Below are 13,235 nucleotides of genomic sequence, written 5' to 3' on the forward strand. Positions count from 1 at the left end.
TTCCAATGAGTCAGCTCTTCGCATCAGGTGGCCAAAGTATCAGAGTTTCAGCTTCAACATCAGTCCTTCCAGTGAACACTCAGGACTGATCTCCTTTAGGATGGACTGGTTGGAGCTCCTTGCAGTCAAAGGGACTCTCAAGAGTCTTCTCCATCACCATAGTTCAAAAGCATCAATTCTTCAGTGCTCAGCTTTCTTTAAGTCCAACTCTCATATCCGTACATGACTACTGGAAAAACAATAGCCTTGACTAGACAGACCATTGTTGGCAAAGTAATGTCTCTGCTTTTTAATATGCTGTTTAAGTTGGTCATAACTTTCCTTCCAAGGAGTAAGCATCTTTCAATTTCATGGCTGAAGTCACTATCTGCAGTGATTTTGGAGCCCCCAAAAATAAAATCAGCCACTGTCTCCCCATCTTTTTGCCATGAAGTGATGGGACCAGATGCCATGATCTTAGTTTTCTGAATGTTGAGCTTTAAGCCAACTTTTTCACTCTCCTCTCACTTTCATCAAGAGGCTCTTTAGTTCTTATTCACTTTCTGCCATAAGGGTAGTGTCATCTACATATCTGAGGTTATTGATATTTCTCCTGGCAATCTTGATTCCAGCTTGTGCTTCATCCAGCCCAACATTTCTCATGATGTACTCTGCATATAAGTTAAATAAGCAGGGTGACAATATATAGCCTTGACGTACTCCATTTCCTATTTGGAACCAATCTGTTGTTCCATGTCCAGTCTGACTGTTGCTTCCTGACCTGCATACAGGTTTCTCAAGAGGCAGGTGAAGTGGTCTTGTATTCCATCTCTTTCAGAATTTTCCACAGTTTATTGTGATCCACACAGTCAAAGGTTTTGGCATAGTCAATAAAGCAGAAATAGATGTTTTTCTGGCACTCTTTTGCTATTTTGATGATCCAGCGAATGTTGGCAATTTGATCTCTGGTTCCTCTGCCTATTCTAAAACTAGCTTGAACATCTGGAAGTTCATGGTTCACGTATTGCTGAAGCCGGGCTTGGAGAATTTTGAGCATTACTTTACTAGCATGTGAGATGAGTGCAATTGTGTGGTAGTTTGAGCATTCTATGGCATTGCCTTTCTTTGGGATTGGAATGAAAACTGACCTTTTCCAGTCCTGTGGCCACTGCTGAGTTTTCCAAATTTGCTGGCATATAGAGGACAGCACTTTCACAACATTATCTTTTAGGATTTGAAATAGCTGAACTGCAATTCCATCACCTCCACTAGCTTTGTTCATAGTGTTGCTTCCTAAGGCCCACTTGACTTCACATCCCAGGATGTCTGACTCTAGGTGAGTGATCACACCATCGTGATTATCTGGATCATGAAGATCTTTTTTGTACAGTTCTTCTGTGTATTCTTGCCACCTCTTCTTAATATCTTCTGCTTCTGTTAGATCGATACCATTTCTGTCCTTTAATGAGTCCATCCTTCCATGAAATGTTCCCTTGGTATCTCTAATTTTCGTGAAAAGATCTCTAGTCTTTCCCATTCTATTGTTTTCCTCTATTTCTTTGCATTGATCACTGAGGAAGGCTTTCTTGTCTCTCCTTGCTATTCTTTGGAACTCTGCATTTAAATGAGTATATCTTTCCTTTTCTCCTTTGCTTTTTGCTTCTCTTCTTTTCACAGCTATTTGTAAGGCCTCCTCAGACAACCATTTTGCTTTTTTGCATTTCTTCTTTTTGGGGATGGTCTTGATCCCTGTCTCCTGTACAGGGTCACAAACCTCCATCCATAGTTCATCAGGCACTCTATCAGATCTAGTCCCTTAAATACATTTCTCACTTCCACTGTATAATTGTAAGGGATTTGATTTAGGTCATACCTGAATGGTCTAGTGGTTTTCCCTACTTCCTTCAGTTTAAGTCTGAATTTGGCAACAAGGAGTTCATGATCTGAGCCACAGTCAGCTCCCGGTCTTGTTTTTGCTGCTGTGTAGAGCTTCTTCATCTTTGGCTTCAAAGAATATAATCAACCTGATTTCGGTGGTGGCCATCTGGTGATGTCCATGTGTAGAGTCTTCTCTTGTGTTGTTAGAAGAGGGTGTTTGCTATGACCAGTGCATTCTCTTGGCAAAACTCTTATTAGCCTTTGCCCTGCTTCATTCTGTACTCCAAGGTCAAATTTGCCTGTTATTCCAGGTGTTTCTTGACTTCCTACTTTTGCATTCCAGTCCCCTATAATGAAAAGGACATCTTTTTTGGGTGTTAGTTCTAAAAGATCTTCTAAGTCTTGATAGAACTATTCAACTTCAGCTCTTTCAGCATTACTGGTCAGGGCATAGACTTAGATTACCATGATATTGAATTGGTAAGGAACAGAGATCATTCTGTCATTTTTGAGATTGTATCCAAGTACTGCATTTCGGACTCTTTCATTGACTATGATGGCTACTCCATTTCTTCTAAGGGATTCTTGCCCACAGTAGTAGGTATAATGGTCATCTGAGTTAAATTCAGCCATTCCAGTCTGTTTTAGTTCACTGATTCCTAAAATGCTGACATCCACTCTTACCATCTCCTGTTTGACCACTTCCAATTTGCCTTAATTCATGGACCTAACATTCCTGGTTCCTATGCAATATTGCTCTTTACAGCATCGAACCTTGCTTCTATCACCAGTCACATCCACAATTGGGTGTTGTTTTTGCTTTGGCTCTGTCTCTTCATTCTTTCTGGAGTTATTTCTCCACTGATCTCCAGTAGCACATTGGGCACTTAGCAACCTGGGGAGTTCATCTTTCAGTGCCGTATCTTTTTGCCTTTTCGTACTGTTCATGGGGTTCTCAAGGCAAGAATACCGAATGGTTTGCCATTCCCTTCTCCAGTGGACCACATTCTGTCAGACCTCCCCACCATGACCCGTCCGTCTTGGTTGGCTTAGTTTCACTGAGTTAGACAAGGCTGTGGTCCATGTGATTAGATTGGTTAGTTTTCTGTGACTGTGGTTGCAGTCTGTCTGCCCTCTGATGCCTTCTGTCAGTGCCTACCATCTTACTGGGGTTTCTCTTACCTTGGACTTGGGGTATCTCCTCTCAGCCGCTCACCACTCCAGTGCCACACAGCCCCCGCTCACCACTCAATGGAAGAGGATTTTCCTATGTTTGGCTTAGAGGATAGCTGCTAAGAGGAAGGTCAGGCAAGAAGTTTGGCCTGGGCTCTTCCTTCAGGAGTGAGCATTCTGGAAGACTTAGGGGGTGACCACTGCCATTTCTGATGCCCTGGGCTTGGGAGACTAGGCAGTGAAGCTCTGATGGTTGGTGGTAAGTAGAACGATGGGCTGAGCCTAATTCCTTGACTTGAACTCACACTAGGCCAGTTGTGGAGTACCCTAAAATTTTGGTCCTTGTTTGGGGCAGAGCATATAAACAAATACAATTTTTATTCCTTCATTATTATACTCATCCTTCCCTACTTTCCCTCTCATACATTCTCACGGAAGTTCAAGACCACATATATACTTATACTCTCTCATAATCAGCGATATGCTTTCATGATCATGCACACATGCAAAACTCTCATGGCAGCCATATGCTCTTATTAACATACATAATTTCATGACTCCCAGATGCATTCTCATGATTGCACACACATGTATTTTCATGACCAGTCATGAGCCCTGACATATACTCATGATCACACACGCCCACACAGTCTCACCTTTTTACATACCCACTCATGTTCTGTCATGCACATGGACTTAGGACCCCATTATCATAACCATACCCTTATACACACACATACACACACGCACATATCTCTTTCAAGATTACACATTGACATCACAAATTCTCGTGACTGTACACTTACACAGTCTGTTGTGTGAATATACATGCCTCCCCCCACCATATTCTATTTTGTATCTGCACATACTCCCGCCCCCACACACACTTTTGTGGCCACCTGCAATGCACACTTTTTATTGTGCCTGCGTTTCTCTGGGCAGCTCTGTGTACTCTGGATCTTTCACACCCAGCACCTGACAGTACTGCCTTCTGATTCCTTATTAGCCCCCGGACAGTTGTTTTGTGCTATGTGGTAGCTCCCTACTTCTTTACTGACTGAGCCACCAGAGTGGACTGAGGACATATATGTGTTAATCAGTGGCTCTGATGAGCAGAAGATGGTTAGGGTTACTGTACTTATGATGTAAATTCAGCCAAAGTCAGGCACTATGTTCAGTGGTGCAGCCTATCTTAACTTTTGTAAATAAATTATCTCTCTTAGGCATTTGGGGCTTCCCTAGTGACTCAGTCAGCAAATAATCCACCTGCAATGCAGGAGATCGGAGTTCAATCCCTGGGTCAGGAAGATCCCCTGGAGAAGAAAATGGCAATCCACTCTAGTATTCTTGCCTGGGAAATCCCATGGACAGAGGAGTGTGGCGGGCTATCGTCCATGGGGTGGCAAAGAGTCAGACACGACTGAGCAACTAAAGCACCACCATTAGACCTTTAGAATGTGGCCCCCCAGTGTCTCCTGTGTAGCATTCCCAGGTTCTTTTTCTGTTGCATTGATGTGCTGCCTCTCTGAGAGAATGTGTGTTTATTTTAGCAGAGGTCTCTGTAGACAGTACTTACAGAGATCTTCTAACCTCTTGTTAGACTTGGAACCCTTTTATACAAATGAAACCTTAATCAGAAATCCAGTAAAATTCACGATTTGGAGTTGATGAGATTAAAGAAAGGAAAGAGAGTTCAGAGCCCTTTGCGTTTGTCTTACCTCTTTCCTGGTTTTTTTTTTTTTTTTTTTTTTCCTCTCATGCCAGGCTGCCCTGAAGGTACTCTATGAAAAAGCCCAGTTTGCAAATCCCTGGCTTAATTTAAACAGAGCTGTGATGGCTATAATTTTGGTTATTTTAGGAGTGGAACTATTTTGGAGGTGTACAGAAACCTGCAGTCCTCCTTTCCACACTAGCCTTTGCCATTAGTCCTCCTTGGGTGGTGAGAATGTGAGTGACTATATGGTTCGACATGCCTGGGGCAGTGGCATTTATATCTGTGTCTTGGTACGGTTGTTAACAGTGCCTCCATTCACTGTCCTGATTTGGACAGGAAGTTATTTGCTTACCCAAATAATCGGCCATGTCTTAGTAAGAGGTGGCTTATAACTAACTCTTGTGGAGCAGCTGGAGAGACAGGTTTCACACATATGGGCCCAGGGGAACCTGTCCAATAGAGCAGCCTCTTCCTGGGTCAGCAGACTATGCCAACATTCAGACGTTGAGTGTCTTAAGGTGGCAGTCAGTGCTAACCTGTGCTTGAGTAGGATTTTATACTTCTCAGAACAGTTTCATGTCTCTTAACTCCTTAGACCCTCATAACAACCTGTGAGATCACTAGATCATGTTACATGTTATGACTTATTTCCCAGTTTTGGGAACCTGAAGCTCAGAGAGAGGAAGTCTCATTGCTGGCCCTTTAGAGACCCAGAGAACTGGATGCTTTTGAAGGGATTTGTGGCCAGCAGTGAGAAAGTATTAATAAAGATTTTCCAAAAGTTTTTTTTTTTTTCCTCTGGGAAGGCTTCCTCTAGCTAATACAGATTTTTAGTTCTCTTAATGTATTTAGAGTGGGCTCAGCCTCAAGGTGCTTCAGGAGCCTGAAATGCTAAGAATTAACACTTACTGAGTGTTTGATGGACACTGATGTCAGCACTTTGTGTATGTGAATGAACTCTAGTAATTCTCACATCTGCTATCTGAGGTGAATACTATTATCATGCCCATTTCACAGATGAAGAACCAAGGCTCAGAGAGATTAGGTATCTTTCCAGAGTCACATGAGTGGTCAGTGGAGGAGCCAGTCCATCAACCTGCTCCAGAGTCTGCCTTTTAAGGCAGGAGTGGCCCCCATCTTGCTGTAAACAAGTTTTAATTTTTTAGAGGGCAAGATAAATGAACCTAGCTCTAGGCCTTGAGTCAGTTTTTTCTATTTTAGAACTCCCCTTCTTTAAAATGGGTCAGGAATGGACTTCCTAGAATGACTCTGTCACATGTATCCACTCAACTCTGTGTATGTCAGGCTCACGGTAAGTGTTGTAGAATCCAAAGACAATTAGGTTATGGTTCTCACTCTAGAGTCTTCAGTTGAGTTGATGTGCCACAAACAGAGGGAAAAGCTGTTCTGGGTCAGTAGAAGGGCCAATCTTATGTGTGGAGGGAACCAGAAAGGTTCCATGGGGGACGTGGTGCTTAAGATGAGCTTAAGGGTGATCAGAAGTTCCTTAGACTCACATGGAAAGGAGACTGAGGCAGGCCGGATGAGGTGCTAGAAGCTCGTGAGCAATAGGTAGACTCTGGGAGCTTCACGGTGAGCAGAGACAAGGAGTAGCAAGGAAAGGGGGCTTGACGGGGCTTTGGAGAGGGGGCTGAGTGGGGGCAAGTCTTCTTGGGGTTTTGAGCTGGATTGGAAGAGGAACAAGGGGGGTAGGATGGACTTCTGCATGAGAGGGAAAGAGAGGTGGGGAGCTGGACTGCGTTCCACTGAGAGGATGGTGTCTGAAAGCCCCAGAGGGAGGAGGCTGAGGGCTCTGAAGAATGTCTGCTTTTCTGGTTCCTGTGGGAATAGGGAATATGGAGTGGTGCGGGAAACTCAGGCAGTCTCCTTACAGCTCAGTATAGAGCCAGCCAGGGGAAGGGGGAGAGGTTTGCTTAGGTGGCGGATGAGACTCGGTAGACAGGTCACTTCCAGTGGGGATGTGGCTACCTCATGACCACGGTGCCTGCTTGCAGAGGCCTTCGCTCAGGCTAGAGGAGGGTTGGTGGAGGAGGGATGAGGCAAGCGAACCCTTAGGCTGCCATCTCCTGGCTAAGGGCGAAAGGGGCTGGGGCCCAAGTACCTTGGCTTCTTGGAAGAAACAGGATGCCTGAAGGAGTCGTGTCCACTCCCCCTCCTCCATCCTCTACTCCTCTTTGGAGTCAGACAGACTGGGATTGAATCCTCGCTCTTCTTACTAGCCACATAGGCTTGATTGCATGACTTGTCTCAATTCTCAAATCTGTGAAATGAGAAGAATTTTGTCTTCCTTGCAAGGAACTTGAGAATTAAAGTTACTATGTGTCAACTGACGCCACAATGTCTGGCACATGGTAAATTCTGAATAAATCATAGCTGCTTTCATAATTATTGCTGTTTTCCTAGATGACTGTCCCCCATTTTCTCAGGTCTTCACCCTTCCTCCAGTTGGGTGGTATCTGACCTTCCTTTTTTACCTCTTTATCCTGAAGGGGCTCTCACCTTGAAGCTCCCTCTTTGCCTGGCTCCTGGCCCACTTACACTTGGGCACAGCTCCTGGAAGCTTTGCCCTGGCCCTTGGGCCTCTATGGAAGCCAGTAGTTTTGCCCTTGCTGAGCTATCTTACCATGGTGGGGCCTGCCATCTGGTAGGGCGGTGGGAAGCCAGCCTGTGTATGTTTGTGTGGTCAACCAGAGCATCACATCCAAGTGCCCATCCCTCCTGTTTGTTAGGAAAAGATGGGGGTGATTTTTAGGGAGCCAAAGAGGTTTCAGAGTCTCTCCTGTACTCATAAGTGCAGAGGCCTGGTTTTCATCTGACCCCTCCCTCTTGACACACACACATCAGCCCGGTTGGGGGCACTCCTCTGTTGTCACAGCCTGCCCACACTCACCACCACAGCTCCTCACATATGTCTGCTTTAGGGGCTGGTAGCTTTTGACCTGTGAGTGTTACTTAGAAATTGTGCAGGAGTTGAGGCTTCTGCTAGGTTGAGATGATAACTGCACTATTTAAAGATGGCCATGGAACCAGAAAGAGCCAGGTGTCCTGACAGGGCTGTTCTTGAGCCCCATCTGCTCACCACGCTAGTGCAGTCTGTGGGGGCAGCCATAGGAAGCCCTGGACAGCCATCTCAGGGGCATCCACGTGCCATGCACCTCTGGGCGCATCTTCAGCCTGCTCTGTGGGATGCTGTTTCACTAGGGGCGGTGGAGTGGCTACCTGGCTCTTGGTTTGGAAGGAGCCTGGGGAAGCGATGATGGTACCAAAGTCAGCTTCTCAGTTGCCAGGATGACTGGGAGGATTTTGGTAGGCCAAATCAGAGCAAATGTCTAGCACGTCACTGTGGGCAGCCTGAGATCCTATGTTCCCTTCCTGAGAATTTCTCAACCCTTTTCCTAGAAGGAACCATAAAAACTCCACCCCCAGGCCCACCTTTGCCCACTACTAACATAATTCATACTCCCTACAATCATGGGGTGCTTTCTGCTTTCCCAGGCTCTTTATCGATGATCTCATCCCTCTGAGGTGGACTGAATAAGGGTCTTGGGTTCCGTCTTAAAGCAGAGGTCTCAGTAAGTCAAGACAAGCCCAGGGTCATGCAGCTGGTCTGTGGCAGGACTGCAGCTCAGGGCTCCCTCCTGTGTGTTACATTGTGGGCGGCCTGAGATCTGCTGGGTTCAGTCCCGTGCTCCTGAGCCCTTCTCCAAAGGACAGCCTTTGCCACAAGGGCCCCTTCCCCAGACTGGCCTTCTCTTCGGCTTCTCACTTCTTCTTCGGGTGGGGGCAGGAGAGTGGGAAGGGATTAGGGCTTGGCTGTTGATGAGCTTAGAGAGGTATGGTGGGGCCAGTGGCCTTTAAATCTCACGGAGTAGAGCGTTTCAGGTGAGGAGGGTGAGCGAGTCCGAGGAATTGCTGTTATTAGCATTAGTGAGACCACTGCTCCGGCAGGACTGGGGCAGCAGCTCCTGCTGTCTGCTCCCAGCTACTCTGTGGAGCAGGGATATTGGGGTAACGTAGGGTGCAGACCAGGGTGCTACTTTTAACCTTGTGGGATCCTGCCTTTTACAGTGGCTCTCCAGTTTGGAGAAGGGCTCCCTGGGTCAGATTTTGTATCCATTTTCTGTGTCTGGGAACATGTGTATGTCCTAAGGCTCCGAATTCCTGTGTCTGCCAGTGTACATACATATGTGGGCGTGTGTGTGCATATAGTAGTAGTTCACCCACATTCTGCCTGAACTGCTGGGTCCTCTGGGAATGGCCGTGGCTGTGGACTTGGGAGTTCTCTAGCTGGTGCTCTGACTTTTATCTCTGGGCCCATGTTTCTCCCCTGCATCACCTTGGCTGTCCTCCATTCCTGGGGCTGGGGGAGGATAAGGGTAAATTCAGGTAGAAGAGGCTCAGCCCTTTTTTGGTTCTCCTGCTAGGTTCAGTCCTGCCACAGAGTGTCTGACTTTTCACTTCACACTGGGTCCAGATGCTGTCTGTCCTCTCCCTGACCCTCCCAGTCTGCCACCAGAGGGGTAGATAAGAAGCTGTCTCTTGAGTTACCCAGATGTAGAAGGGGCAGGGAAGGAAGGAAAGCACCACATACGGGGTTTCTCTGAGTCCTTATCACCACGCTGGCTGTCTCACACCCCATCTCTCCTAGAACAGGAGCTTTGAAGACAGCTTCCTCTGAAAACTGATTAGGTGGTAGCCTTCCAGCAGTGAGCAGGGAGACTGGAAGCTGATGGCAGGTGGAAATCCCCAGCTGTTTGCCACCTTCCTCAGTTCCCTTTCCTTTGCTCTGACCGCTGGTCATCCCTGTGCCAAACTCAAGGTGTTACTGCCAGGCTGTGCACATGTTAACCACCCTAGCTGGTGGCTTCTGACAGTGGTAGCATTGGACAATGACTTGGAGGGAGAAGATTCCCAGACACGAGCAGAGGCCCCCCTTGGAAGCCCTGCCCTTAGGAGAGTAACCCTCCCCACTCCCCGACACCGATTGTTCACTTCATTCCGTCTCTGCTCCAGCCCAGAGTTGGCAGTTCACGAGTTCAGAGTGAAAGCCTGCTGTGTGCCAGGGTTCAGGAGCAGGGGATGACTTGATCCAGAGACTCTTCCCTGAATGATGGGCATGGAGCATGTCAGGTTTCTCTGCCTGCCCCAGTGTCCAGCCTGGGCCTTTGCCAGGTAGCCATGTTGTACCAGGGGTCAGGGTAAGAGCTACTCTGTCCCTGTTTCCTGTGACCCCAGTAGTCTATTCTGTATGGGACTCATATCTACTAAGAACTGTTTAACCCCTTCTGTGCTCACCCTGGCCTGAATGTGGAGGAGAAGCCTGTGGTGGGTGGGGACCCTGCTTCCCCTCCTCCCACCAGCACCGCCCCACTCAGGAGGACTCAGGCCACTTTCTGGCTGCTCCCTTGCCATGTACTGCATCATTTCTATATTTGGCCAGCAAGCCATGTGGGCGGGGAGCCACCCCACTGCAGCTGCCCTCCTGACAGCTGGGGGTGGAGAACGCCGGCAGCAGAAGCTGCAGCAGCGGGCATGTGCACTTCTTGGGAGAACTAAGGAAGGCACCATCCGAGTGAGAAAGCCCAGAGGAGGGGCCTGCCCGGCTGCTCCCCTACTCCCCCACACTCTGGTCCAGGTTCTTGCCTTGTCTGCCCTCACCCACGCTTCCTCCTCTGTGCCCCTCTCTGCTCAGCTGCTTCTCACAGTAGTCTCTTCTCCAACAGACCACGGCCCTCCAGAAACGATGGTTGTCAGTGGACCCAGCTGGGACTCTGCCAGGCTCCAGTGCTCAGTCTTAGAGAAGGGTCCCCTCTGAGCCCTGCTTGCTCTGCCTGTCATGGCCACACTCGGCTGCTTCCTCCTTGTCTGGGGACACAGGGTACCCAGCCCCAGCCCAGAGAGCTTAAACCAGGCCCTCTCACTCCATTTCACAGGGGCGCTCTGGGCACCAGGCCCCTTTCAGACTGAGAGCAACTGATGCCATGGAGAAGCCCCTGCCCACCTCTTCACTCACCTGGTCCTGCCCACTGTGAGACCTTTTCACTGAGACCCCCGGAGGCGCCACCCCTGTAAGCCACTCCCCTGCCCCTGCCCAGCCCACCATGTGTGAAGTCATGCCCACAATCAACGAGGGGGACCCCCTGGGGCCTCCCCACGAAGCCGGTGCTGACGCCAACTTTGAGCAGCTGATGGTGAACATGCTGGATGAGCGGGAGAAGTTGCTAGAGTCCCTTCGGGAGAGTCAGGAGACTTTGCTGGCGACACAGAGCCGGCTCCAGGATGCCCTGCATGAGCGAGACCAGCTCCAGCGCCACCTTAACTCTGCCCTCCCCCAGGTAAGGCCTGCCAGCATCTCTCTCCTCCCCTTCCCCTCACCCAGCCCAGCAGAGCCACAGCTTCTGAGCCCTCAGCTCTCTGCATCTGTGAGCATCTCAACAGATGGAACTCACAGAGCATTTCCTCTCCTTCGCCTTGTTTCATAAAGCCTTTCCCTGTTTCTCCCAAGCACCTCAGGCTGAAACTGGCTTCACCTGGAGAAAAGGATGGCCTTTGATGCAGGAAAACCCCGCCTTAGTGGCCAGCTGCAGTGAGCCCAGGCAGCCAGCAGGTGGCAGCCGGTACTGGGCAGGACGCTTCCCCTTGGCTGCTCTTCACCAGGGTGTGTTCTTGGAAGTGGTGGGTGGGGACGACAGAGAGCGAAGATGGGAGAAGCTTTAGAGACAATCTAGTTCACCTCTCATTGCACGGATGAGAGAAACAAGAGGCATCCCATGGACAATTATAGACAGAACTGTGACACTTCTCTTATTCTCCTCCGTCAGCACAACTAGTAGCGATTACAGTCACCCTTTATGGTATCTCTGTATGCTGAGCACTTTGCATGGGGTTTCCCTCACATAACTCTCACAACTGTGAATTTGGTGCTATTATCACCATCACCTCTATTATACAAAGGATGAAACTCAACCTTGAGGAGATTGGTGAATTGCTCCTGACCGCCCTGCCTGTAGGGGAGCCGCCGGGGTGGAGGAGGCGTCCCTGAGGAGCCGGAGTGCTCCTCTGCCCCTCGCACGTGGGGAGAAGGGCCAGAGCGGGCAAGGTTCCTGCCCAGGCTTCAGAAGTGTCTGCGGGGCAGAGTCTTACGATGCTTTCTAGATGGGAATATGGATCCCTGGTGAGGAACTGGGGTGAGAGGTGGGCCCATCCTACCCTCACTGTGTTTGGCTGCTGCTGCTGCTGCTAAGTCTCTTCAGTCGTGTCCGACTCTGTGCGACCCCATAGATGGCAGCCCACCAGGCTCCGCCGTCCCTGGGATTCTCCAGGCAAGAACACCAGAGTGGGCTGCCATTTCCTTCTCCAATGCATGAAAGTGAAGTCGCTCAGTCTTGTCCGACTCTTCGCGACCCCATGGACTGCAGCCCACCAGGCTCCTCTGCCCGTGGGATTTTCCAGGCACTGTGTTTGGAGCCCTGAACAAACCCTGGGATGAAGGAACCACCTGCCTCTAGGGAGCTCATACACTAAAAAGGAAATAGACAAGAACTCAAACGACAGGAAGAGTGTGGAGGAACAGAAAAGGGGCTCCAGAGGACTGTTAAAATCATATCAGTGGTTCAAATAGGGGCCAGATCATTGATCTTCATGGCAGCCCTTGAGGGACGACTGTCTCTTTCGGATTACAGGTTCAAAGAGGTTCGGCATTTTGCCCAGGATCACAAATGGGTAGAGCTGAGAATTGATCTTAACTCTGCACTGGGAGCTTCACGAAGACAGGGATCATGTCTTTCTTGTTACTGTGCCTCCAGGGACCAGCACAGGAGCTGGTACATGGTAGGCACTCCCAATATTTTGTTCCAGCTTTCAGTAGAGGCAGAAAGCCTTCCACTAGGAAGATCCCAAGGAAGTGTGTCCTTTGTGATGGACTTGGAAAAATCAGGTGTTGACAGAGGATTGGGCGGGAGGGAGAGGGAGCCCACTGAGCAAAGGTGTGGACTTTACTAGTGATTGAGAATAGCAGGTTACTCAGGTTGACGAGGTCTTAGGGTATTTGGACAGGAACTGCGAGAGAGAAGCTGGCACCAGGATAAGAAGTTTGTATTTAATGGTGAAGACAACATTGCTTTGGGAGGTTACCCTGGCAACAGTGGTTCAGAGGGTTAGAGCTGGGGAGGGAAGTAGGAGGCACCCTGGGGTGGGAAGACTAGGCAGTGACTGAGCCTGAGGACAGGATGGGAGAGCTGGTAGTGCCATGGCATGGGCTGGGGGCATGCCGTCGAGTGTTCAGGTATGTGTGTGGGAGAATGTGTGCATGCACACGTGTGTGAGCTAGATAGTGAAGCCGCATGAGGCCAGGCCTGGCCTCCGGGATGGGAGCTGCTTGACCGCTGTTGCCGTGGCTTTGAGAGAAAGGCAGGAATTATGAGCAGGGTCTGCATCCGAGGCCTCTTTGGCTCCGGCATCTCTCTGTGTC

General features: G+C 49.1%; 1 protein-coding gene across 17 annotated transcripts in view; it reads left to right on the plus strand.

Moving 5' to 3' along the window:
• The window catches only part of PPFIA4 (PTPRF interacting protein alpha 4), a 53,506-nt gene that overhangs the window by 4,029 nt on the left and 36,242 nt on the right, over window positions 1–13,235 (plus strand). For 13 of the 17 annotated variants that reach the window (XR_006345117.1, XR_006345118.1, XM_043924695.1 and 10 more), the window contains one exon: window positions 10,699–11,100. The exons of 2 other annotated variants lie outside the window; for them this stretch is intronic. Coding sequence is in view for 12 of the 15 variants with exons in the window: in XM_043924695.1 (XP_043780630.1) it covers window positions 10,867–11,100 (234 nt within the window). In the remaining 3 variants the exon portion in view is untranslated. Of the gene's footprint in view, window positions 1–10,698; window positions 11,101–11,270; window positions 12,596–13,235 lie in introns of those variants that run through there. 2 more of the 17 variants (XM_043924699.1, XM_043924703.1) reach the window with 2 other exon arrangements.

This window comes from Cervus elaphus, chromosome 14 (assembly GCF_910594005.1).
Source record: "Cervus elaphus chromosome 14, mCerEla1.1, whole genome shotgun sequence".
In the NCBI taxonomy this organism is placed as follows: Eukaryota; Metazoa; Chordata; class Mammalia; order Artiodactyla; family Cervidae; genus Cervus; species Cervus elaphus.